Genomic DNA, 26,368 nt, shown 5'->3' on the forward strand with positions numbered 1-26,368 from the left:
AAGCGTGGTGTTCCATAACCCACATATTCCAAGATGATACCCCATGTTTCTCTCGAGATGAGGACATCTCGATTTCTCTAAGGGGAGGAGGATGTAATATCTCCGCACAATAAAAGTTAGTTGGTTGGTTCGTAAGTTAGTTAGTCAATTAATAAGTTAGTAAGATTACTAACTAAAGACTAACTAAGGTAAAAACTAACTAACATTAATTATTAATAATTTTTATTTAATTTAAAATATTTTATTTAGAAAAATCAAGAGTTGTAAATTCGATATTTTTCTCGAATTGGCAAAGACTGTAGCTACCCTTCACGTAAATTACAACGTGAACGAGACTTATGAGTTATATTAATCACTAAGTTCATGTGTATAGTTTGGAAGGTCCAAAAACATTAGATTTTGGGCAAAGCTAGTATATTTTAGATATTATCCTAAAAAAACGATATGGAACTAGATGTCATTTAAAAGAAAAGACAAGTGATATTTTAGTTAGTTTGAAGATTTTATAAAAAGAAAAATAAAGAAAAGTGACTGGCAAAATCGCGCGCGCCGCGATCGCAGTTTACAGGCAGTACATAGCACTTTGAACAGAGAAAAGAAGAAGGAGTGAACTGAGAGCTTTCTAAGCAAGTGTCTTGGGGTTTTACCCCCCTTTCGGAGCCAATGGAACCATCAGATTTATGATCTGAGCATCAGATCACTGATCTTTCCAAGATCCCCCTCCATAAAGAGCTCTACTTCTCAACCACAAGTCCTCTTCTCTAATTCACTATAAATATGAGGCATGGGAGAGGCATAGAAAGCAGAAGGAGACCCCGAGAGGCTGCAAGAGAGAGGTAGAGAGGAGGATACTCCTCCAAGAGATTGTGAGGAAGAGCTTGAAAGAGAGCTTGAGAGAGAGAGAGAGAGAGAGAGAAGAGTCACCCCGAGAGGCTGCAAGGAAGAGAATTGGCTCAATTCCCTCTATCTCGATCCTTGACTTAACCATCTTCTCTTACGCTCTCCCATCTTGAATCTAATCCACCTTCTTAATCTCTTGAGTCTACCTGCGGACGATGGCCTCCAAGTGAAGAATGTTGCGTGCGGATGACAATCCCGCAACCAACAACAAGGCTTCGAGCAAGGGCATCACTGTTAATCCAACTATAGTTCCAGTTGTAAGTAACGTATTTTCAAGTTGATAGATGCTTGCTTTGATTCTCGTATGAGATACGTTAAGCCCATACTATTGCACGAGTATAGGTCATGGGAAAGGATAAATTTCATCTCGCTTACTCGAAAGATGGAGTTTGTGAAGTGCATATATCAAAGGAAGATAATTGCACCTAGTAACATATGACCTATTTGCTAGTAGAGCAATTACAAGGAAGAATTAGTCAAGCGTTATGAATGTTATAGTCGTCAAAAGAACGATATTAAAAGATTGGGCATATAAGTGCTAGATTAAAGTATAGTCAAGGGTTATAGATAGCATAATTGCTAAAGGAATATGACATTAAGAATCATGAATGGAAAAGTACTAGTTTAAAGTTTAGATACTTCAAAAGTACTTAGCCTAACAGGCCAAATATTAAGAAAAACTAGATTCTAGGTCAATGCGAGGCCTATTGGAGTCTAATTACTTGAGATCATCTCGCACTTATCTTATCAAGTATTTATATGTTATGCCTATAACATGTTTGATATATGAGGATAAATTTCTATTTGCCTCATGACTTGACTAAGAGCTAGTACAAGAAATTAATCATAAGGGTTAAAACTAAGATATCTTGAGATTCGTCGGATAACGATGACTTTTGCTAATCCAAACTCAGGTTTGGGTTATCAATCAAGGTAAGTGACCTATAGAACTTACATCATGAATAGTGTTTGAACCCTTAACATATACCCTAGCTGAAGGCCCCCAACATCTGGGCATGTTGGGAGATCCTATTCTAGATAAAGGATTGAGTTTTGGTGCCATGTGAATTGGACCAGTTACTTCTGCAGGGCAGAAGGGATACTTCTGTTGGACAGAAGCGAAACATAATTTCTCCTGTATGGGCGGGAGACAAAGATTAACTTGAAGATAAGTTAAGGAACTTGTTTGATCTTGTTTGTCAATAGATTGCTTTGCTCTGTTTTCGTGTCTGTGCTATAATTTACGCGAACGAACCTTGTTCCCTAAAAGGCTTAATTAATGAAGCTGATTTTAAGTGTCACACATAAATGTGGTAGGACCTAATTAGAAAACTAAAGCTATTAAGGGAAGTGGGTGGGCGGAACCCCCGACGGGTCCGTCCTATGGCAGGTTGGTCCCAGAGAACTGGGAGGCTTCTCACAAGTTTTTATCGTCATTCGACCTTTAGGTATTGATAGGTTAGAACCTGATTCATGCCGTTTTAGGGGACCGGAATGGGACTATGCCCTATGGGCAGAGAGGTTGAGCAACGCATCCCTCTCGTTTCCCATTCTCTTTGAACCAAGTGCGGCATAGATCTGCTTCGGGTTGGGTATCTCTGCGTAAAGTAGGATGTCCAATACCCGATGCTAGAATGCTAACAGGAGACCTTGATAACTAGGAACCCAAATTTCAGGTCGATCCTAGTGGGTTCGGTCGTGAACGTTCCGTTGCGAGGCAGATTCGGGAAACCCTAGGCGACAAAACTCGGAACATTCCCTGGGAGTGCCGGACAGCGACACTTAGATTCGTTTCTTGATAGACTGCTAAAAGAGTGCCTGGAAAGCCGATGGGCGGGCACCTCACACAATTGTTGTAGGACACATGCTTCAAAATTACTTCATGAGAGAGATTTTTTTCTCTAATGAAGTGATGTGCCACTTCAATAATTTTTAATCTTGCATGGCAAATTGGATTGTGCGCCAATGCCCCAGCTAATTGAATGTCATTGGAGTTCGTTGCGGGAGTATTCTCATCTAGAATTCTAACTTCAACAAGTAATCTTTGTAGCCATAAATCCTCTTTCAATGTGAGTGTAAGAGCCTTATATTCATTTTTAGTGGAAGAGAGAGAAAATGTGTCTTTCTTCTTTGAAAGGCAAGATATTGCACCATTTGCTAGAAATAAGGCATAACTAGTAGTGGGCTTGCCATCCATTACATCATTTGCATAATTAGAATCAAAGAATCCTCTTAGACATAGGGTTTTGCCTCTATACTCAATTTCATACGTATATCCCTTTGATATATTTTAGCACTCTTTTGGCGATAGTCTAATCGATTTTCATAGGTACCTACATGAATTGACTCATCTTGGCAATTGCATAGCAAAAGCCTAGCCTTATGATAGAAAGGCAGATGAGACTCCCAATTAGCTTTCTATACGATATTATATCCTTCAAGGGCTTTGAATTAGTTGTATTTCGGCTTTGTAACTGATTTCCATTGGGGTCACAACTAACTTATAGTTGTCCATCCAAAACTCCTTCAGCAAAGAAGCACCATACTTTTATTGAGAAACAAAGAAGTACCATACTTCTATTGAGAGATAAAAGTAGAGTCTTTGTTTTTCCATACTTCTATCCCCAAAATATAGTGAAGAATTTTGAACTCCATTATCTCAAGTTTGAGACTTAAGTGTCTTTGCTTTCTCCTCTTGCATTCATAGCTTGTCCAAGAGAAGGTACATAAGTAACAAGCAACATTATAGTTCTTTCTCTTTCCTTTTATGAGGCATTTCTCATCATCAAATTCCACCTTATATCCATTCCCTATAATCTTCCCAACACTTAACAAATTCCTAGTTTGAAATGGAGCATGCAAAACATCCTTCATTTGGGAAATTTCACCATTATGCATTGTTACTGGAATTGTGACAACTCTTTTGATAGCACAAGCATTGTCATTTTTTGTATATATTATATTATTTGAGCCTTCATATGGAGACATTTGTTCAAAAGCTCATTTTGGTTGTCATGTGGCTACTTGCGCTAGTATGTATTGATCCATTGTGGATTAATACATGCACTGCCTTGGCCATTAATAATAGTGCTTTTGAAGGCTGCACCTTCACTCTCAAATACATTACATTCACATAAGTTTTCATCATGGAGAACCACAATTGGAGTAGAACCTTCATTTGCTAAGAAGGAATCTTCATGATGATCACTTTTGTTGTTGGCATAGTGGTTGTGAGTTGGTGGTGGCTAGTGAAGCTCATTAGATAGTCCAATTTGTGCTCTCGTCAGGCTAGCACAACATTGCTCCCACAATAAACTTTGAGGCATCAATATGCATGTGGAAGGTTATGTTCCAGCTTGGGGCTTGTAGAATTGGTGTCATAGTTAGTGCCTTTTTCAACATTTCATACGCACGTTGTCTTCCTTAGTCCACTAAAAAAATCAATAGCTTGTACAAGGGTTGAGCAAAGAGTGCATAGTTCATATCTACCACCTCTTCTACCTCATTCATAAGAGTTATTTCCTTTACTTCTTGTGACATTTTGAAGCAAAATGGCTTGATAAAACACAATAATGACATTTGAATTTTGATTTATCATTCTTGTTGTAGTTGCTTGAGGAGTCTTCTTGGTTGTTATTTGCTTGTGGGAAGGATGTAAATGTTCCCCCTCTATTATGTGAGCCTCTTCCTCTAGGTTGAGAAAGCTTTTGCATTGGACTTCTTACGACTGCTACTTTGTCGTATTCTTGCCTTTTCACGGACAATTATATGCTCTTCAGTAAGTAGAACACTTTGCGAGTCAAGTGATGGAAGCTCCTTTTGGATGACATAAATTTGGAAAAGTTTTTGATAGCCTCCATTGAATTCATTTAATAGAACTTCACCAATTCATTTTCTTCCATTTTGTTATCAATGTTAGTTAGCTCACGATTAAGGTGTTTCATTCTTAATAAGTAAACATGAGTTCATTCATGATCAAGCATATAACTTTGATTGATTTTAATCCTCAAAGTGAGAACTCGAGAAGTATTCTTGGACTCATAAATGGTCTTCAGTGACTTCCAAGTAGCCTTTGCATGGGTAGCATTCTTTACCTCTTTCAAAAGATCATTGGAGACATTTATGTTGACAACAACTAATCTTGCTTGCCTATCATACTTGGTTTGCTCATTGAGTTGATTGGGCCTATCTTTATTGCCTTGAAAAATATCCCAAAGATCATGAATTATGAGTAATGATTTCATTTGAACTTCCATATGGAGTAGTTTGATGTAGTGAGTCTATCAATCTATGCTTCCCTTAGGTAGACTCTACTTCTAGAAGAACAATGGGTTCTACCTCATTGATCACTCAATATATATATATATAGTTATATAAATGGAAAAGAAGGCTATCAAGATCTTGAATTCTCTGATACCATGTGAAAAATCTAGTGAGATTTAGGGGAGCAAATAATACTAGTACAGCAACAAAAGTCCTTTGATAAAAGTGCTTCTTTTTTAAAGAGGTAAATGTGCTTTTAAGATACAAAAGCACTTTGATCTATATACAAAAGAATTTTTATAGATGCAACAATACCAAAAATGGCATTAAGCTTGTGCTCAGCAATGCACTTAAGAAAAACTTTCCAACCTAAAAAACTAACTTATATGAAGTGCCTTTAGGCAACTAAGTAGAAGCAAGATCCATTTGCTCAAGATAAGCTAGTGAACAAAGATTAGATTAGTAGAACAAGAATGATTACAATTGAGAATTAAGGCAAGGAAAACTCATATGTATGAAAACAATGAGAAGTATAAATGAATTGAATTGATAGTCTACCATGAGTAAACAATGAGCCGGCTCACTGTAACTATACATTGTAGCTCAAACAAAATAATGAGATGAATGTCTATTATAAAGGTCTTAATGTTCTCAATACGCCCTTCTCCAAACTCTATATCTCTTCTTTAGTATATCAGCTACATATAAAAACCTTCTCTCTCTCTCTATCTCTCTGTCTGTCTGTCTCTCTCTCTCTCTCTCTCTCTCTCTCTCTCTCTCTCTCTCTCTCTCTCTCTCTCTCTCTCTCTCTCTCTCTCTCTCTCTCTCTCTCTCTCTCTCTCTCTCTCTCTCTCATTTGCAACACAAATAATTCGTGTGAGCACTCCAAAAAGATAGAATATATATTATATTGTATTATGAAAGGTGTTGCTAAAAATAGTTCTCTCTTTACTCATAAAAACTTCTATCTCTTTATCTTTTTACTTGTAAATAGTTCACACACACACACACATACATACATACATACATACATACATACATACATACATACATACATACATACATACATACATACATACATACATACATACATACATACATACATACATACATACATACATACATACATACATACATACATACATACATACATACATACATACATACATACATACATACATACATACATACATACATATATATATGTATATATATACATATATATGCATATGTATATATATATCTCACATCTACAAAAAAAAATCATTCAATTGTGAGAAGGGAGAGTTGAAGTTGATTTTAGCTTTCAATTGTGACTAGATAAGCTAGATACCTTACTTGGGAAACAGCCATAACTTTTGGTATATAACTCCAATTTCGGTGATCAAGTAGTCTAGGTCTATCTACAAGGGTTGAAATTTCCAAGTAAATAATAATAATAACAAGATTTAAATTTGTTTGAAAATGTTATTGGAGTTTAGGTAAAATTGAAGTATTTATTACAATTCATATGCTAGTTGAAGTTGACTTTTGATAGTTAAACAATCTACAATGATGCCTTGCTATTCCAACCTTGGCTAAATTATGGGATGAATGGTAGAATGATTGGTAAATTGAATGGTAGACTAAAATTTATCCATAGGTAGCGGTCCTCTTTGCATATGCATATTCCCTGAGTCATGGCTTTTGAATTGAGGCTACTCTCCCATTCCATATGCATCCATGCTAGTCTTGAGTGGATTAAATGACCACTCTTTGAGTGGCCAAAGTGGATAGAATACTTCATTATAATACTCTTCATTACAATACTCTTCCATTCCATGTTGACTTGTAGTTATTTCTATCTCAAACTATCAAACTATTTAAATTCATAAACAAGCTTACATGTATTTTAGTGGTGGCTATTATAGATTTGTTTGTTATGTCTCTTTGTAGGATGCTATTTCCATTTTGAGAGAGAGAGAGAGAGAGAGAGAGAGAGAGAGAGAGAGAGAGAGAGAGAGAGAGAGAGAGAGAGAGAGAGAGAGAGAGAGAGAGAGAGAGAGAGAGAGAGAGAGAGAGAGAGAGAGAGAGAGAGAGAGAGAGAGAGAGAGAGAGAGAGAGAGAGAGAGAGAGAGAGAGTGTGTGTGTGTGTGTGTGTTTCTATGGTTTTATAAAAATTCACTCCTTAAGAAAGGTTGCATATTGGATGATAAAGATTTGATTATTTTTTGTAGTTTTTACAGTCCACTTAACATATCTCACCAACTCCCCAAGTCCTCTTTGTGAAATTGATTGTGTCATCTCATGGTGGTAATCTTGTTTTGTGATATGTATGTATATGTGTGTGTTTTTCTTCTTGAAGTGTCCATCTCATGGTGTTATGTGTGTGTATGTTGTTAAAAGTATCCTTGGAATGAGCAATACTAGACACACAAGTGACATGCAACTTCTTGCTTGACGTTTTCCAAAGCACTGGTTTGTAAACCATCTTGAATGTCTTTGCCCTTCAAATACATAGCACTATAAAGGTCACATAAGAGTAGGTTTGAACAAGTCACTCATCACATGTGAGAGCACACATGCGCATGTGCATGTGCACATGCACACACACAGAGTATGTTTGCACATACAAGTGCATGTATGCATGCGTGTTTCTATGGTTTTATAAAAAATTAGTGGTTAAGAAAGGTTGCACATTGGATGATAAAATTTTTATAGTTTTTAAAGTCCACTTAACATGTCTCACCAACTTCCCTAGTCCACTTTGTGAAGTTGATTGTGTCATCTCATGGTGTTAATTTGGTTTATGTATCTGTATACGTGTGTGTGTTTTTCTTCTTGAAGTGTCCATCTCATGGTGTTATGTGTGTGCATGTCATTAAAAGTTTTCTTGGAATGAACAACACTAGACATATAAGTGACATGCAACTTCTTGCTTGATATTTTCCAAAGCATTGGTTTGTAAACTATCTTGAGTTTCTTTGCCCTTTGAATATATAGCATTGTAAATATCACGTAACAAACAGGTTTGTACAAGTCACTCATCACACCTCAAGGCAGAGGTGCACAAAGAGAGAGAGAGAGAGAGAGAGAGAGAGAGAGAGAGAGAGAGAGAGAGAGAGAGAGAGAGAGAGAGCTAGTTAATATAGGAAGCGAATAATTATCTCTATAGGAAAGCCTCCTTTGATGAAAGTACTTTGTAGACATCCACATATGAAAGGTGCATTATCGTTCCTAGGTCCACAATGACAACTTGTGAGTGTCTCTCAAGTTAGGGTAAACAATTGCAATGATTTGAACTTGGGATCTTTTCTTTGAGAACACATACATGCTTTAAATGGAGTACTCATCTATGCTTTCAAACTCACAGTTAGCCACTTGCCCTTTACATACATGAGTATTTGTGTGTGCCCTCACACTTGTGTGCATTCATGGCATGCGCGTGCGCACGCGCGCGCGCGCCCACACACACACACACACACACACACACACACACACACACACACACACACACACACACACACATGTACACACCCACCCACACTTGAGCCTTGTGCACTCACACATGCAACATGTTCAAGATATGTTTTACTTTAAATATGTTTTAATGCCAAGTCCTTTGTTTTTGTATATGCCAAAATCTTTGAATGTATAAGTAAAATATCCATTGCATCAATCATGGCCCATTGAAAAGACTTGGTTCATAATGAATCATCAACAATTTAACCTCATAATTTGTGGGAAAAATAAGTTGCAAAATGAAGAATATGCCCTCTCAATCTACATCACCTTCTTGAAATTGTAACCGTCAATTGTTGAGACAATTATCATGAAGAAAGTAATTTAGGTACTTTTAGATTTTGTTTGTGCACTTTGTAATCACAATGTTTGATTGCACTCAATTGATAAATTTTGTTAAAATTTTCCTTGTCATTCAAAACCACAAGTTGCATGTCATATTTTTTAAATGCTTTCTTTGGATGTTGGTACAATAGTTGATGTGCCCACAATGAGAATCTTGTAGTTTTCGAAATTGAGCACGTCCACATTATGTTAATAACTATGTTAAAAATTGCTTTTGAAGTTTTAATGTTTAATAAAAGGATTGAACTTTGCCACCATGTTTCTTTACACAAAAATCTATTCTAAAGGAAGGGAAGTGCATAAGTTTGTTTTCTAGGCACGTTTGAATATTATTACAAGTAAAATAATTGCATCCAATGTCTGTGGATAAATTGACGTTGATAAAAGATGCCACTGAAAGAGAAATGATGTTCAAAAGCATCCTAGAGTAAAGTGATATATTTTCAATGTAGGCTTACTGGCAAAGAAATGATCACAAATTCAAAAAACCATAACCTTGTGGACGTCAAACCAACATTTAAGCCAAGGCTCAAAAGCAATATTCCTTTGTGATGGTAACTAACACATGACAAGATATAGAAAACCACTTCAATGTTATTTTTCTTAAAAGCATTAGATGTGTGCTCAAGGAATTGTACTTTGCTCAAGACTAAGGCCATTTATAATCTTTGTTTGTTTTATCATATTTCTCATAAAATTCATGTAAACAAAATATAAACCATGATTAGATAAATGGTGAAGGTTATCTTCATTCACCACCACAAGGAATCCATCTAATATATATGGTTAAAATGTAATCAAATTTTGCAAAAGTTGATCTAGTTGTGAGTGTTTTGCATTGTACTTGAGAACACCTATGAGATAGTAAATTGCTAAATGTTGTCTTAATTCATCAATATGGTTTAAGTAAACTTCAAGAAAAGGCTCCAAAATTTAAATGTACTTGCATAGGGTCATGTCCTAAAGTTGTATAAACTCATTTGCAAAGATTCAAGCTAGAGTATATAGACCTTAAAACTAGTGCTCATGAGTTATTTTGGTGATGCTTTTGAGGCAACTTTTGGGACGCTTTTAAGAAAGCTTTGTAATTAGAACTTATCCCTTTCAAGATATCTACATTTTTTTAATAGGTTATAAAAGGTAGGGAATGTCTCAAGTTTGGTGCAATTTGAGAGAAAACAATATGAGAGGTGTGATTGACTAGGTGTTAGTGGGATCAAAATTAGATAGGATAGTGAGGTCATGTAATAGAAGAGGAAAGGATTCATTCAAGGTTCACACAATAATAAATGTGAAGTGGTATAGTCATGAATAATGTAGTTATAAGTATGGTGTCAACTCAATGTCAATGACCAACCCCATTTATAGGAAAAATTTGGGCATTTATCTTACTATGCATAGTAAATGCCAGTACTTGAAATAAAAGAGGTCATGATGTCGTCTTTTTAGTAGCCCAAATTAACGAATCTTATGTTTTTGTTTTTGTTTTCTTTAAAAAACAGGACAAATATTTGAGTAGAATCCCCTATTGATTGACAAAAGTCATTAAGTGCATTACCATATCTATCTTACTTATTATCTTGGCTGGAGGTTCGGTTATCTCCCGAACCTCCATTTTGCTCCCAAGCCTGCACTTTTCTTCCAAACCTTTTTTGAATTTGAATTGCATGCATTGAGGTGGCTTTATTTGAATTGCATGCATGGGGTGGCTTTAATACCCCACGTCTCCACGTCTTCCCTCTCTCTCATGATTACTTAGATCTATTTTAGATAGATGAGATCGAGGTGAAGAAGGCTTCTGTTCATTGAGGTGGAGAAGGCTTGCGTTCATTGAGGTGGAGATTCAGAGCTTCCCTCCGTCTTGCCGCCGTTGAGGAGCTTCGTCTACTGCCGTTGAGGATATTCAGGCTTCCCTCCCTCCCGCTGCCATCGAGGTGCATCGCTGCTGCCGTCGAGGTACATCTCTCTCTCTCTCTCTCTCACGGCATCTCGCCCCCCCCCCCCCCCCAATTCGCTCGCCCCTCCCACGGCATCCCGCCCGCCTATGCCCCCACCTTCTCTCCCGCCTTTCCTCCCACCTTCTCTCTCTCCCGCCTTCCCTGTCGCTGCCGCCTCGCGCTCTCCCGCTGCCTTCACCTCTTCTTCCTCCTCTCGCTCTCCCGCCTTCCCTCCCCGCTGCCTGCGTCCCGCCCGGTGCCCGCTATCCCGCCCGCTGCCCCCCCCACGCCCCCCCCCCCCCCCCCCTCCCCCCGCCGTCCCGCCTGGTGCCCGCCATCCCGCCCGCCGCTGTCGCCCCCCCCCCCCCCCCCCTGCCGTCCCGCGCGGGCATTCTTCCTCCTCTCGCTGTCCCACCTTCCCTCCCCGCTGCCTGCGTCCCGCCCGGTGCCCCCCCCGCGTTATTATAATAATTAGTTTAATTAGTTTAATAGATTAATTAATGATAATTAATAATTAATAATTGTTTTGTTAGTTTATTTAATAATTATAATAGAAATAGATAATAGATGTTAGTTTAATAATAGTTATATTGTTAGTTTAATAGTTATTAATAGTTTAATAGTTATTATTAGTTATTGTTAGTTTAATTTAATTAATAATAGTTATTATTAGTTATAGTTATATTAATAGTTATAGTTATAGTTATTAAAGTTATTAATTAATAGTTATTGTTAGTTATAGTTATTATTAATAGTTATTATTAGTTATAGTTATTAATAGTTATTGTTTGTTATTAATTAATAGTTATTGTTGGTTATTGTGAATTGTGAATTGTGAATTGTTAGTTATTGTGAATGTGATTGTTTGCGATGTTAATGTTAAATAATTAAATGGTTAATGTGGATGTGAATATTAAATGTTAAATGTGAATGTGATTGTATGTGATGTTAATGTGGATGTGAATGTTAAATGTTAAATGTTAAATGTGAATGTTAATGTGGATGTCAATGTGAATGTGATTGTATTGTTAGTAATAGTTGTGAATTGTGAATTGTGATTGTGAATGAATGTGAATGAATGGATGTGATTGTGAATGTTAATGTGATGTTAATGTGATTGTGAATGTGAATGTGATGTTAATGTTAATGTTAAATATAATTAAATGGTTAATGTGAATGTGAATGATAATGATAATGAAAAATAGTTAAATATTAAATAGTTATAGTTAACTTAACATTATTATTATTTTATTATTATTGTCATTATCGTTATCGTTATTATAATGTGAATGAATGTGAATGTGAATGTGATGTTAATGTTAATGTTAGATCGTGAATGTGAATGTGAATGATAATGATAATGAAAAATAGTTAAATATTAAATAGTTATAGTTAACATAATATTATTATTATCATTATCATTATTATAGTTTATTTATTTATTTATTGTTTATTATAGTTTATTTATTTATTAGTGAATTGTGAATTGTGATTGTGAATGAATGTGAATGTGATTGTGAATGATTGTTTATTTATTTATTTATTTATTAGTAATTAGTAATTATGTTATGTTATGATATGATATGATTATGATGTTATTGTTAGTTTATTATCATAATTATATCATATATCATATATATTGTTTTATTTTATTATATTTAGAATTAGAATTTAGATTTAGATTTAGATTAGATTAGAAGATTTAGATAGTTAATAGTTATAGTTTAAGATTATCATATATTATATTATTATATTTAGAATTAGAATTTAGAATTAGATTTAGATTAGATTAGAAGATTTAGATAGTTAATAGTTATAGTTTAAGATTATCATATATTATATTATTATATTTAGAATTAGAATTAGAATTTAGATTTACATTTAGATTAGATTAGATTTACATAGTTAATAGTTATAGTTTAAGATTAAGATTAAGATTAAGATTTAGAATTTAAGATTATTTATTTGTTTATTAGTAATTATTATGATTATTTTTATTTTATTATTATTGTTGTTTGTTGTTTATTGTTATTGATGTTAATGGTTAATGTGAATGTGAATGTGATGTTAATGTTAATGTTAAATATAATTAAATGGTTAATGTGAATGTGAATGATAATGATAATGAAAAATAGTTAAATATTAAATAGTTATAGTTAACTTAACATTATTATTATTTTGTTATTATTGTCATTATCGTTATTATAGTTAATTTATTTATTAGTAATAGTAATTATGTTATGTTATGATTATGATGTTAATGTTAGTTTATTATCATAATCATATCATATATATTATTTTATTTTATTATATTTAGAATTAGAATTTAGATTTAGATTTAGATTAGATTAGATTTAGATTAGATTTAGATAGTTAATAGTTATAGAAGATAGAAGATTATAGATTAATATTAAGATTTAAGATTTAGGATTTTTTATTTATTTATTAGTAATTATTATGATTATTTTTATTTTATTATTATTGTTGTGTGATTGTGAATGAATGTGAATGTGAATGTGATGTTATTGTTAATGTTAAATAATTAAATGGTTAATGTGAATGTGAATGATAATGATAATGAAAAATAGTTAAATATTAAATAGTTATAGTTAACATAACATTATTATTATTATTATTTTACTAGTATTGTCATTATCATTATTATAGTTTATTTATTTATTTATTGTTGTGTGATTGTGAATGAATGTGAATGTGAATGTGATGTTAATGTTAATGTTAAATAATTAAATGGTTAATGTGAATGTGAATGATAATGATAATGAAAAATAGTTAAATATTAAATAGTTATAGTTAACATAACATTATTATTATTATTATTATTATTATTTTACTATTATTGTCATTATCATTATTATAGTTTATTTATTTATTTATTTATTAGTAATTATGTTATGTTATGATATGATTATGATGTTATTGTTAGTTTATTATCATAATCATATCATATATCATATATATTATTTTATTTTATTATATTTAGAATTAGAATTTAGATTTAGATTTAGATTAGATTAGATTTAGATAGTTAATAGTTATAGTTTAAGATTATCATATATTATGTTATTATTGTTTTTTATTTAGATATTATTAGTTAGTTTATTATTATTATTTTAATTATTGTTTAGATGGATATTATATCTAAATCTAAATAGATAGATAGATAGATAGTTAGTTTATATTAGTTTATTAGTTTATTGGTTTGTTTATATGATGATGATGATATATGATGATTTTTATAATTATATGATATAATATAATAATAATAATGTTATTATATTATTGTTGTTTTTTATTTAGACATTATTAGTTTATTATTAGATAAATAAGACTATTAGTGTATTTATTAATGTGAATGTTAAATAGTTATAGTTAATTATTGTTTAGATAAACAAGACTATTAGTGTATTTATTAATGTGAATGTTAATGTTAAATAGTTATTATTTTATTATTTTATTATTATCATTATCATATGATTATTATAGTTTATTTATTTATTAGTAATTATTATTTATTAGTAATTATGTTATGTTATGATATGATTATGATGTTATTGTTAGTTTATTATCATAATCATATCATATATTATATTATTATATTTAGAATTAGAATTTAGATTTAGATTTAGATTACATTAGATTTAGATAGTTAATAGTTAGTTTAAGATTAAGATTTAAGATTTAAGGTTATTTGTTTATTTTTATTAGTAATTATTATGATTATTTTTATTTTATTATTGTTGTTGTTTGTTGTTTATTGTTTTTTATTTAGATATTATTATTATTCTTATTATTCTTATATAGTTTATTATTGTTTAGATAGATATTATATCTATATTAGTTAATATATGATGATTTTTATAATTATATGATATAATAATGTTGTTATATTGTTGTTTTTTATTTGGATATTATATAATATAAAATATAATGATGATGATTGTTGTTGTATTGTTTATTAGTTTATTGTTAGTTTGTAGATTATTTATAGTTTGTTGTGGTATTATTTTATTTAGATTTAGATTTAGATAAAGATGTAAGATTGTTTAATATATTATATTATATTATTATTATTGTTGTTGTTGTTATTACTAACAAATTGTGTTATTTTATTATTATTATTCTTATATAGCTATATAGTTTTGTTAATGGTTGTTATTTTATCTTTATTTTTAATATAAGATAAGGATAGTTGATATGCACCTTGATGTCGACGCATGTGTTTTGCGCAGCATGAAGGAAATAAATGTGTCTGTAGCAAATGTTGTGCAGTGCGCTCCCAGTGTGCAAATGAATGTGTGTAAAGGGAAAGAGGTTGTAAGGAAGAAGACAGTTCGTCGTGCACTTAGGCATGTTGGAGGATATGAAAGTTCTGTTCGTTTTTTTAGAGTCATTCATCGCTTGGAGGGGCTTGAGAAGCAAGTAAAGGCACTATTTCGACGTCAAAGGGCTTCAATTTCTCTTGGTGAGAGCATTGATAGCCGTCTACAAAGGATTGAGAGAATTTTGGAGGAGAAATACGAAGGAAACCTTTGTGATGGGGTGAGGATACAGGATGAGTTGGAAGAAATCAAGGGTTACATAGGGGAGATATATGAACACGTCGGAAAGTATTGGCCACGTATTGGATCCTTGGAGGATCATGATGAGAAGATGAAAGATCTTATTGACAGTGCTGGTCGTATAGAGGATGGCGTATGTGAGCTAATTGCTCACAAGAATGAAAATGTTTCCCTTGATGTGCAACTTACTTCTTTGAAAGTTTCCCTTAATAGGTTTTCGGCAATGTTAATCCAGATGAATCACCGTGTGGGGTCATTTTCTTTCACTCGAGAGCATTGCCCTTGATGTGCAATTTGCTTCTTTCAAAGTTTATCTAGATTAGATAGGTTTTTGGCAATGTTAACTTGGATGAGTCGTCGCTGTGTAAGCACGTCCTTGAAAATCTCCATTTTGAAAATCATTGTCTATCTTTTTCAAATTGAAAATCGCCACATGCTTGATATATATATATATTTACTTTGTAAGACTTTTTAAATGAGTTGTGTCTTATATTCGATTGATGAAAATCTCCATTTTATTTTAAAAAACATTGTTTATCCCTTTCAAATTATTAAGATTTTTTAATCTCATTTTAATAGTTTGCATCTTACTTGAAAGTGCTTGGACCAATGTTGATCTATTATCATAGTAATAGTTTATTGGTTGATCTATTATTGTCTCGCTTAGATAGATATATTAAGTAAGATATATATAATAATGATATTCTTTTGTCTTTGAGTCCAATACGCTTTTGATTTAGGCTTTGAGATTTCTCTATTGGGACTCTTATACTCTATTGAAAGTTTCGTGTAGTCATTATGGAACAAAGCAAAGCTATGGACGATGTTCCAGACATAGTGTATTCGACTCCATTGAATGCAATTGATTTGGTTGAATCAAAGAAAATAGCCACCACATCATCTCTTCGACGCTTGCCTGCTTGGAGCCGTTCGCATGGGTATGGGAGATAGTTATTCTAATAATTGTATTTTCACCAAGGTATTGTGTTCTGGTTGGGGAGATAGTCATTTGTGTATTTTGTTGCAGCCAAAATGTGAAGTTTAATGGAGTCAATAAAGTTAATGTGCGAAAGATGAAAGAAGTGGCGAGGCAACAGGGAGGGCATGTTAGTAAATCCACAAGGACATCAACGATGCGAAGAAACCCAAAGGCTACTTCAAGTTCTTTGGAGTTTAAACGCCTCGAGACCAAGATGAATGAATTGATGGAATTGCAGACGAATTTAACTACACTTGTCGATCATGCACTTGCTATTTACTCTGCAGAATTGCATGAACAAGCTAAGGGTTTGCATGGTGTTGTGTGCGAGACAAAGCACACCCAGAGTGTTCTTCAACAAGTCTCGAGTGGTTTGGGTGGTGAAGTGAGGGAACTTTCAGCAATTGTCTCTGAGACAAGTAGGTTGATGAATTTGTTGTTGAATGATATGTGGGCATCATTTTGGGGGCTTGGAGATGACTACCATTTTTGCAGTTCCAAATGAATGTTAATAGGTTCAATGCCTTGCTACAACAATTGAGTCGTCAAATGAACGATCCCAATTGAGGAGGATTTTCTTGGCTGAGGCTTATGATCTATTATCGTCTCGCTTATATCTTGAAAGTGCTTGGACCAATGTTTTTTTTGTGATGTGTGCTTCCTTTTTGTGAAGCTTATATTGTATATTGGTTTTAATGTAACGATGTGATGTGATATCTCTTTTTTGAGGTTTGATCTCTCTTTGTCTCTCTCTTCAACATTTGGATGAAGGTTATGATCTATTGTTGTCTCGCTTATGAAGATATGAAATGCTTGGGCCATTGCTTTTTTTGTGATAATGTGTGCTCCCTTCTTTTGTAACGAGGCTATATTAAGTAAACTGTATTGGGTATCTACAGTGTGGTGTGATGTCTGTTTCTTGACGCTTGATATCATATATCAAACAATGTGGATATATAACTTTATTCATTTTTATGGTGTAATGCATGTGAGTAGTATTTTTTAATTCTATGGTCTAATTGTAATATTCTCTCTCTCCCTGTCTCTCTCTCTCTCTCTCTTTCTCCACTGTTTGGTTCAATTTATTGGAGGTGATACATTCTTCTTTCTTTTAAAGTGTTTGTAAACATTGATCTATAGTAGTTTATTTATAGATATAATTATTATGTCTTGCAATGTAGTACGTATCAAAGAGTAATATTTTCTATAAAATACGTTTCAATGTCTAGGTACTTGCTATGGATTGGAATAAGATTGTGTATTCTTTCTCTTTTCAAGAGTTTGTAAATATGTGATTCTAGATTGATTCTGCTTTTAAGTCTTTTTGGAAAGACTAATCCCAATCAAGTCTCTGCTTGAAATAATGCATGTTTTCTCTTGATGTGCAGGCTTTGTGAGAATCCAAACAATATGGGATTAAAATTAAAATTAAATAATCAGAGAACTAGCAGGGATTATGTGTTGCGTATTCATAGGCATAGACTCAACTCTACACGATATAGACGACGACAGATTGCTAGGCTTAGGGCTCAAATCGCAAGACATGACCAGAGGGGGTATAAAGAGATGTGTTCTACTATAGTTGAGTGTCAGAATGTTTTGCAAGGAGGGGCTCTAAATCATGATAGCTTGATTCGTGAGGGACTTCACAGTTTGATTGAGCAGCAATTTGCTAATGATTATGATTGTGATGCTGAAAATCACCAAAACCTAGGGAATGCTGTGATTAATGAGTCACGTGTTAATAATGCTCCAACCTTTAGTGCTCGAAATGGGGGTTTTTGCTCCATTTTACATGCTTTGCCTGCAATGGATATTCATCCTGCAACTACAATATTGCTATTTCAAGACCCGATTATGCATTCCATGGGGAGTCTTTCTGAGATGTGTGAGCGATGTTCAGCTAAATTGTGGAGATGTGAGGCTCAAGTGCAGGGGTCAGTTTTGTTTGGTAAACATTGTTGCCGAAATGGAAAAGTAATGTTACCACAGTTGCAATATCCACCACAACTATTGCATGATTTGTTGCATGGTATGCATCCTCAAAGTAGAGTATTTAAAAATAATATACGAGCATATAATAGTGCTCTTGCATTTGTGTCGCTTGGTGCCAATGTTGATGACCTTTTGCCTGTTGTGGGAAATTCTTATACCTTTAGAGTGCATGGCTCCATTTATCATCGTATAGGCCCTTTGATTCCTAATGTGCAACGACAAGAAAGGCCAAGATTTGCACAACTTTATGTTTATGATAGTGAGCATGAGTTATCTAATCGGTTGGATGCTATGCCTAATTTATTGCCAAGCTTGCTTGGGGAGCTTCAGTCTATGATGCATCAACACAATGCATATGCACAAGCTTTTAGATCCGTGGGTATGCAATTGCAAAACAATCCCTTGCATGATTTGAGAATGACTATTTTTGGGGTTCAACATGCTAATAGACAATACTCAGCTCCAGTGGCAACTGAGGTTGCAGCTATCATGCCAGGACAAGGCGATGAGAATACTCTTGATCGTCGAGACATACATGTTTATAGTCGGGATGGACGATGTATTGTTATTTCAAACTTGCATAGGGCATATATGCCAATGTTATACGTTCTTCTTTTTCCTATGGGTGATGATGGTTGGCATGTAAAGGTACCTTATAGTGGTCTTAATGTTCCAATTAATATACATGGATTGTCTAATAAGGACTGTGTTACTCAGATGCAATTTTATGCATTTCGACTACAAGTGCGTGAGGACACTGAGGTGTGCATGTTGCGGGGTGGCCGATTGTTGCAACAATTTATTGTTGATGCTTATTGTAGTATTTAGCAATGTAGGTTAGCTTGGTGTCGTCAAAATCAATCAGTTTTACGCTCGGAAGTTTATAGGGGTTTAGCAGATATGGTGGGAGTGATGGATGATGGGTCGATGGGGATTATTGGTGCCTCTATTGGAAAAAGGGTGGTTTTGCCGTCTTCTTTTACTGGTGGGCCAAGACACATGTATCAGTTGTATCAAGATGCCATGGCTATAGTGCGAAGTAAGGGAAAACCTGATCTGTTTATAACGATGACATGTAATCCAAAGTGGTTAGAGATAACTAATGCTTTGTTGCCTGGACAGACTGCTTATGATCGTCCTGATTTGACTGCTCGGGTATTCCATTAAAAACATGCTGATATGATGCATACATTGTTGAAGAGGAGTCTGTTTGGAAATGTTGCAGGCTATGTTAGTGTGATTGAGTTTCAAAAGCGGGGGCTACCACATTCTCATACTTTGCTAATTTTGGAGGAGCCTTTTAAACCCTCTGAAGCATGCCATTATGATAGATTTGTTTGTGCTGAGTTTCCTGATAGAGCAAAGTTTTCAGCTTTGTTTGAAACTATCTCAAAATGCAATGTCCATGGTCCTTGCGGTGTAATGAATCCCAAGAGCCCTTGCATGCGCAATGGTCGATGCACTAAAAAATTCCCTCGGGGGTTTGTGAATGTAACAACTATTGATAGCTCTGGGTATCCTGTTTATAGAAGACGAGATGATGGAAATACAGTCACAATAAAGGGTAATACTATTGATAATCGATGGATTGTTCCATACAATTCGTACTTGAGTAAAAAATACAATGCACATATAAATGTTGAGGTATGCTCAACGGTGGCAGCTGTTAAGTATTTGTATAAGTATATATACAAGGGACATGATCGTGCAACGGTTAAATTTTCTGTTGGAAACTCAGGGTTAAATGGTACGACCATTCGTGAAGTGGATGAGATCGAGAGTTATTTAGATGCACGGTATGTTTTTGCTTCGGAAGCGTGTTGGCGAATATATGACTATGCATTGCACAATGAGAAGCCTGATATACAGCGGTTGCAGGTGCACTTGCCTGATGAGAATTATGTGGTATTTCAAGATACAGACAATATATCAGATGTTATGCAGAATGAAGATATCAGGAAAACTACTCTTACGGAATGGTTTGTGTGCAATCGTATTCATCCAGAGGCTCGAGCTGTTCGGTATCAAGACTTCCCAGTGTATTGGGTGTGGAATGCACAACGAAAGGTATGGACGAAGAGAAAGCGTGGAAATACGTGTGGTCGAGTATACTTTGTGCCGCCCACATCTGGTGAGCGTTATTACTTGCGAATGCTCTTGACAGTGTCTACAGGATGTATGTCTTTTGATGATTTGCGTACTGTTGGCAACGTGGTGTACAACACCTTTAAGGAAGCTTGCATTGCAAAGGGCATGTTAGAGGGTGATGATGAGTGTGTTGTGTGCTTGGAAGAGGCTGCATCTATACACATTGGTGCCCAATTGCGTGCTTTGTTTGTTGCAATTTTGGTCTTCTGTGAGCCTGTACGGCCTGGTCAGCTCTGGGACAGGTTTATGTCACCGATGGTGGAGGATATTTTGTATAAGTTACAGCTAGAGCATGTGCATATATCTTCTGCAATTCTACAACAAGAGGCATCAAACAGGGCTTTATTGCATCTTCAGGATCTTTTGCGACAACATGGACGAAGATTATCTGACTTTGATGGATTGCCAGAACCTCATCGAACAGATTCTCAGTTGTGTGCTAACCCTCTTTTAGAATATGAATATGCATATGATAGACTAGAGCAACGTAGAGTTTGTGTTTGTATGGAGGCAATGTTGAATGATGGACAAAGGGTTGCATATAATGCAGTTATAGATGCCATTGGTGGAAATTTTGGGGATGTTTTTTTTTTGGATGGTCCCGGTGGGTCTGGAAAGACATTTCTTTACAAGTGTTTGCTTGCTAGGTTGCGCAGTGATGGTCATATAGCGTTGGCAACGGCATCATCTGGCATTGCTGCTTTGCTTTTGCAGGGCGGTCGTACTGCTCACTCGAGATTTAAAATTCCATTGGATCTATGTAATCGATCCACCTGCAATATTCCTGTTCAGAGCGAGCTTGCTCAACTGTTCAGACAATCGAGTCTTATTTTATGGGATGAGGCTCCCATGATGCACAGGTTTGCATTTGAAGCTGTTGATAGAACTTTAAGAGATATTATGAGCTGTGATAAACCATTTGGTGGAAAGGTTACTTTGCTTGGGGGTGATTTTAGGCAAATCTTGCCCGTCGTGATGAAGGGTTCCCGTGAAGATATTGCTAATGCGGCACTATGTTGCTCTCATTTATGGCAGTACGTTAAGGTGCTAAGGTTGTCTGGGAATATGAGGATGTCAATCGTTGGTGGTGTAATGGATAATGGATTTGTTGCTTGGATTCAAGGGATAGGGGATGGAGTGGGTATTACAGAGAATTGTGATAAGTTACATATTCCATCTAGCATGGTATTGAAAGGGTGCTCTATTGAAACCTTGGTTAATAGTGTGTATGGTGAAGCGCCCGTGGTGAGAGACTTTGGGGCATATTTTAGTGAGTGTGCTATACTTGCAGCGCGGAATACAGAGGTGGCTTCTTTGAATCATTGTGCATTGCAATCGATGCCAGGAGAAGTTATACAGTACTATAGTGCGGATTCAATTGCAGAGACGGGTGATAGCTCATTTTTGTACTCTATAGAGTATTTGAATACACTGGACCTTGGAGGTGGATTTCCTCCCCATCTATTGTTGCTAAAGATGAATGCACCTATTATTCTACTTAGGAACTTAAATCCAGCAAAAGGTTTGTGTAATGGTACACGGTTGATGTGTAAGGCATTCAATAAAAAGGTGATAGATGCTGAAATAATAACAGGGACAAATGTAGGGGAACGAGTTTTTATTCCTAGGATCACTTTTATTCCTAGCACCTTGCAATTTCCATTTGCTATGAGACGGAGGCAATTTCCTGTTCGATTGGCGTTTGCTATGACGATTAATAAGTCGCAAGGCCAAACATTGTCTGTTGTTGGTCTTTACTTAAAGACACCAGTATTTACACATGGACAGTTGTATGTTGCATTTTCAAGGGTGAAATCCTCATGCGGTGTGAGGGTGTTATTGGATGAGGATGGGAGCACTATGAATGTCACGACGAACATTGTGTACAAGGAGGTACTTCAGAAGATGCAATGAGGTGCATTGCTTTTTTGCAAAGATGCATACGGAGATGAATTTTTTGGAGAGTAGAAGATATGCTTGCATTTTTTTAGAGATGTATCTATTGAATTTTGATGGCTTTATAGTCCTTGCTTAGTGTGTATGTGAGATGGCCTCAAAGCTGTATTCGGTTGGCATATGCTCGATGGTAATTGAGTATATATTCCCTACATTGTATATAAGTGTTTGCTTGACTTTTGCAGATGCCTACTCCAAGCTGGGGTTATTATCCAGCTTCTGAGTATCAGAAGGAACTGCAGTGTGACTTGCGCGCAGTGACAACGGATGATATTATAAGAAGAACGCTTGCAAGGGTCATCGAGCGTTTGTATGATGATGCCAACATAGAGATTTTGCTTCCAGTCTTTATTGAGGTGGTGCATTGTGGGTATACTCAGTGCTTTCGAGTGCATATGGGTGAAGCTGAGCAGGACAAGAGGTTTCGGCGATCTCATACTGATAGGATACCGAGGGGGTGGCCGGCATATGAATTTAAGGACCTCAGTTGTTTTGTGACGCTACATCAAGCTGTGACAATGCCTGCCAAGTGGTTTGCAAATATTAAGCCAGGTATTGTTATTCCACTATTAAGTGATCTTTGTCGATTGTTGGATGCGTTCATGTTTACGTTGTGAGCTTTTAAAATTTTAGGCGCAAGAAAGAGAGGGAAGACTATCATGTCCCCTGTACCATCACCAGGACGAAGAGTGGCAATGGGACTTGCTTCTCCTGAGCATGCTATGTTGGAGAATGGAATTCTTCCCAATGGTTCCTCCAAGAAAAGAAAGCTTCATTTTGGTTAGGTCCGATGGAAAGTTTCAACATCTTTGTAGTGTTTGGATGTAGATGTATCTATATCTATTTATCATAGGTGTAATCAAGAAGTGGTACTTCATGGTTTGTTGATACTTGGATTTATGGTACAAAGTTTTCGGCTCTCGGGCAAGGTTCGGTTCTAGGCTTTGCTTTACTATTATGTCCCTTGTACTATCAACAAGACGAAGAGTGGCAAACGAACTTGCTTCACCTGGCCATGCTATATTGGAGAGTGGAAAACTTCCCAGTTATTTCTCAAAGAAAAGAAAGCTTCGTTTTGGTTAGACCCTATGGGAATTGTAAATTTTTTTGTCACATTTGAATGTGCATGCATAGGCACAATCAAGGAGTGACACTTTGTGGTTTGTTGATACTTGAAATTGTGGTGCAAGGTTATTGGTGCAGTCTCTAGAAGAAACTTTGGTTTCGGGCTTTGCTTCACCTGTGTGGGTTATTAATACTGAGAGTTTGCATGCAATGCTTGGACAAACTTAAATTTGTGGTGTGGCTCATATATCTTTTTATTTGTGGTTCGTTTCACTGTAGGAATGTTGTTTCTCATGTAACATCCAAGGATACAAGTTGTTTCTAATTGTTGTGCAGAGCAAGTATAAATACAAGTCTATAAGTTTGGTGCATGGTCATTGCATGTATATATGAGTTTGTGTACTCTTTGATGCAAATGCATATTTGGCCTTTTATACATGTGTGTAAGAGAGAGAGAGAGAGAGAGAGAGAGAGAGAGAGAGAGAGAGAGAGAGAGAGAGAGAGAGAGAGAGAGAGAGTGTGTGTGTGTGTGTGTGATTGAGTGAGTGAGTGAGTGTGGATACAGAGGGGGGAGGTGTAAATGGGATGAGAGATAGAGGGGTCGTGAGTAGAGGAGAGTAAAGCATGTGATGTTTTTGTGATAGCATTATCCACTGTGCGATAGGGAAGTGAAGCTGCCGTGCGATAGCACGGCAGCTTCACTTCCCTCGCACCCCGCTTCGCGGCAGCGAAGCTGCCGCGAAGCGGGATAGCGTTCCTTGCACGTGAAGCGCGCCAGGAACGCTAGTATTACATTATTTACTAAAATTGGTCCCCATTTACAACTCGAAAAAGGCACCAAAGATATTTTTGATATCATCCTTCCACACAACCCTCTCAAAAATAAGCTTGATCACTTTTTATGACTCGCACACCATTCTAATCCTTGTAGTCCTCTAAGTTTCCAATGATCTATATTCCCACCATGTGAGAGTTGTTTATGGAGCTCTCAAGAGAACACCAAGGAGACAAGGATCTTGTTGCAAGAAAATCTATCTTATATTCATTAACAAGCTTGTTTTCATTATTTATGTAACCACAATAGGAAAAAGAACACCACGCACAACAAATCTTCACGCAACATCATAAAAAGAATCTCCACGGCTTTATCTTTAACAAAATTGATCACATTTTTCACGTTCTTCATAGAATCTAGCAAAGAACCATAAAAACACAAAAGAATGCTTCGCTTTGAATGGAATTTCATCACATAGTATTCATATTCATTGTCTTCATAGTCCTCTCTTAATCTCTCATGTAGATACAATATTTTTAATCATAGAATGACTATCTCTTATACTCTATCTCTCTCACACATATCCTCACTCAATAGTACAATGGAATTACAATCAATAACCCTCTCTTGGTTGTGGATATCCCTCCCAAGAGGTATGTTTGATATGGAGAGTCACTAGAGCCACTATAATGTCTCTTGAGAGCTCACTACTATCATTATCATTGTAGTCTTCACTTCGAGTCTTCTTCAACTACTTCTTTTGCTTCTTTGATCTAGTTTGAGCTTTTATTCTTCGTTTTCCAAGATTACAAAAATTTCGAAGTTGAACATCCATCCCATAAAATATTCACAATGGCAAACATAATAGAAATAGAGGCTCTACAGAAGCTCAACAAAACACCAAAGATGGTCTCAATAGAAGGCATAAAACCATACAACTTCAAATCAAAACCATTTCAAATGATCCAAAACTATTCAACATGCTCTCAATCATTCCTCAAGAAACTCATTCACAATCTCAACCTTATCGATAGAAAGAAAACATATCAAAATAGAGGCAAAACTGATCCTATCAAGACACATCCTAAACCTATTAAAATCATCAAATCTCAACCAAAACCCATCATGACTCTCCCAAACATAATAAAACTATCCCAAAGCACTTCCAAAGTCATCCAAAATCAATCAACACACTTCATATTAACCAAAAACCATCCAAAATAAAAAATAGCTAAAAATACAGTGATTTTAGCACTCAACATAATCCCGCACTTAATCAAGGAGCGTCCTTGCGACCTTAGAAAAGGAGAATAAAAGCTCAAAATACTAGCTCATCACTTTATCTTCATCAGCAATCATCCGGTAGGTAACAATAAATCACGACTCCATCCATTCTTTAAAATAACCTGGATTTAGCAAACACATTGATGAAAGAAAGGATCTTAAAGTATAGATAAATCCTTAGTATGTCAACTGAGAATCAAACAAATTAGTAAAGGATATAAAAGTTTTCTACATGGTAGCACATAGTCATCCAAGCAATCTTTAACTTCAACATCCAACCTGCTTTGATCAAACATCAACTTCAATCTTCTTCAACAATGACTTCATCATCTCCTCATGACAAGGATAACATACACACCACACACATAGAATGTAGAACACAACACCCACAAATACACAACAAAATGTAGTTTGAATAGTAGTGGTTCCCAAAAATGGAGAGCTAAAGAGAAGGATAATTTTCATCAAAAAGATGATACATCCAAAGACTACACCATTGCTATGTAGGATGAAGTTATTTCTTCTTAAACTTCCTGCTAAGCTTGAGACATTCTAGGGTTTTTCTTTCATCCACAAAACGGAGAGGTACATTTTAAAGAAATTGCAAACGACACATCCTTTCCAACAAGATAACGAGTCT

At 35.3% G+C, this 26,368-nt stretch overlaps 1 protein-coding gene across 2 annotated transcripts; it reads left to right on the plus strand.

Moving 5' to 3' along the window:
- The first annotated feature begins 10,620 nt into the window (after positions 1-10,620).
- On the plus strand, positions 10,621-16,716 carry LOC148015320 (uncharacterized). Of its 2 annotated transcripts, XR_015688454.1 has the most exons (3): positions 10,621-10,965; positions 16,320-16,464; positions 16,554-16,716. XR_015688454.1 is itself a non-coding variant. In XM_087665927.1 (2 exons), the coding sequence occupies exon 2, from the start codon at positions 15,198-15,200 to the stop codon at positions 15,810-15,812; it is 615 nt and encodes a 204-aa protein (XP_087522053.1). In that variant the 5' UTR covers positions 10,639-10,965; position 15,197; the 3' UTR covers positions 15,813-15,907. The 2 variants fall into 2 exon arrangements, 1 of the variants encoding a protein (XP_087522053.1); XM_087665927.1 differs by lacking the exons at positions 16,320-16,464; positions 16,554-16,716 and adding an exon at positions 15,197-15,907 and having other exon boundaries at positions 10,639-10,965.
- The last annotated feature ends 9,652 nt before the right edge of the window (positions 16,717-26,368 follow it).

This window comes from Lygodium microphyllum, chromosome 24, assembly GCF_053477565.2.
Source record: "Lygodium microphyllum isolate KBCC chromosome 24, Lygodium_microphyllum_v1.1.10, whole genome shotgun sequence".
Taxonomy (NCBI): Eukaryota; Viridiplantae; Streptophyta; class Polypodiopsida; order Schizaeales; family Lygodiaceae; genus Lygodium; species Lygodium microphyllum.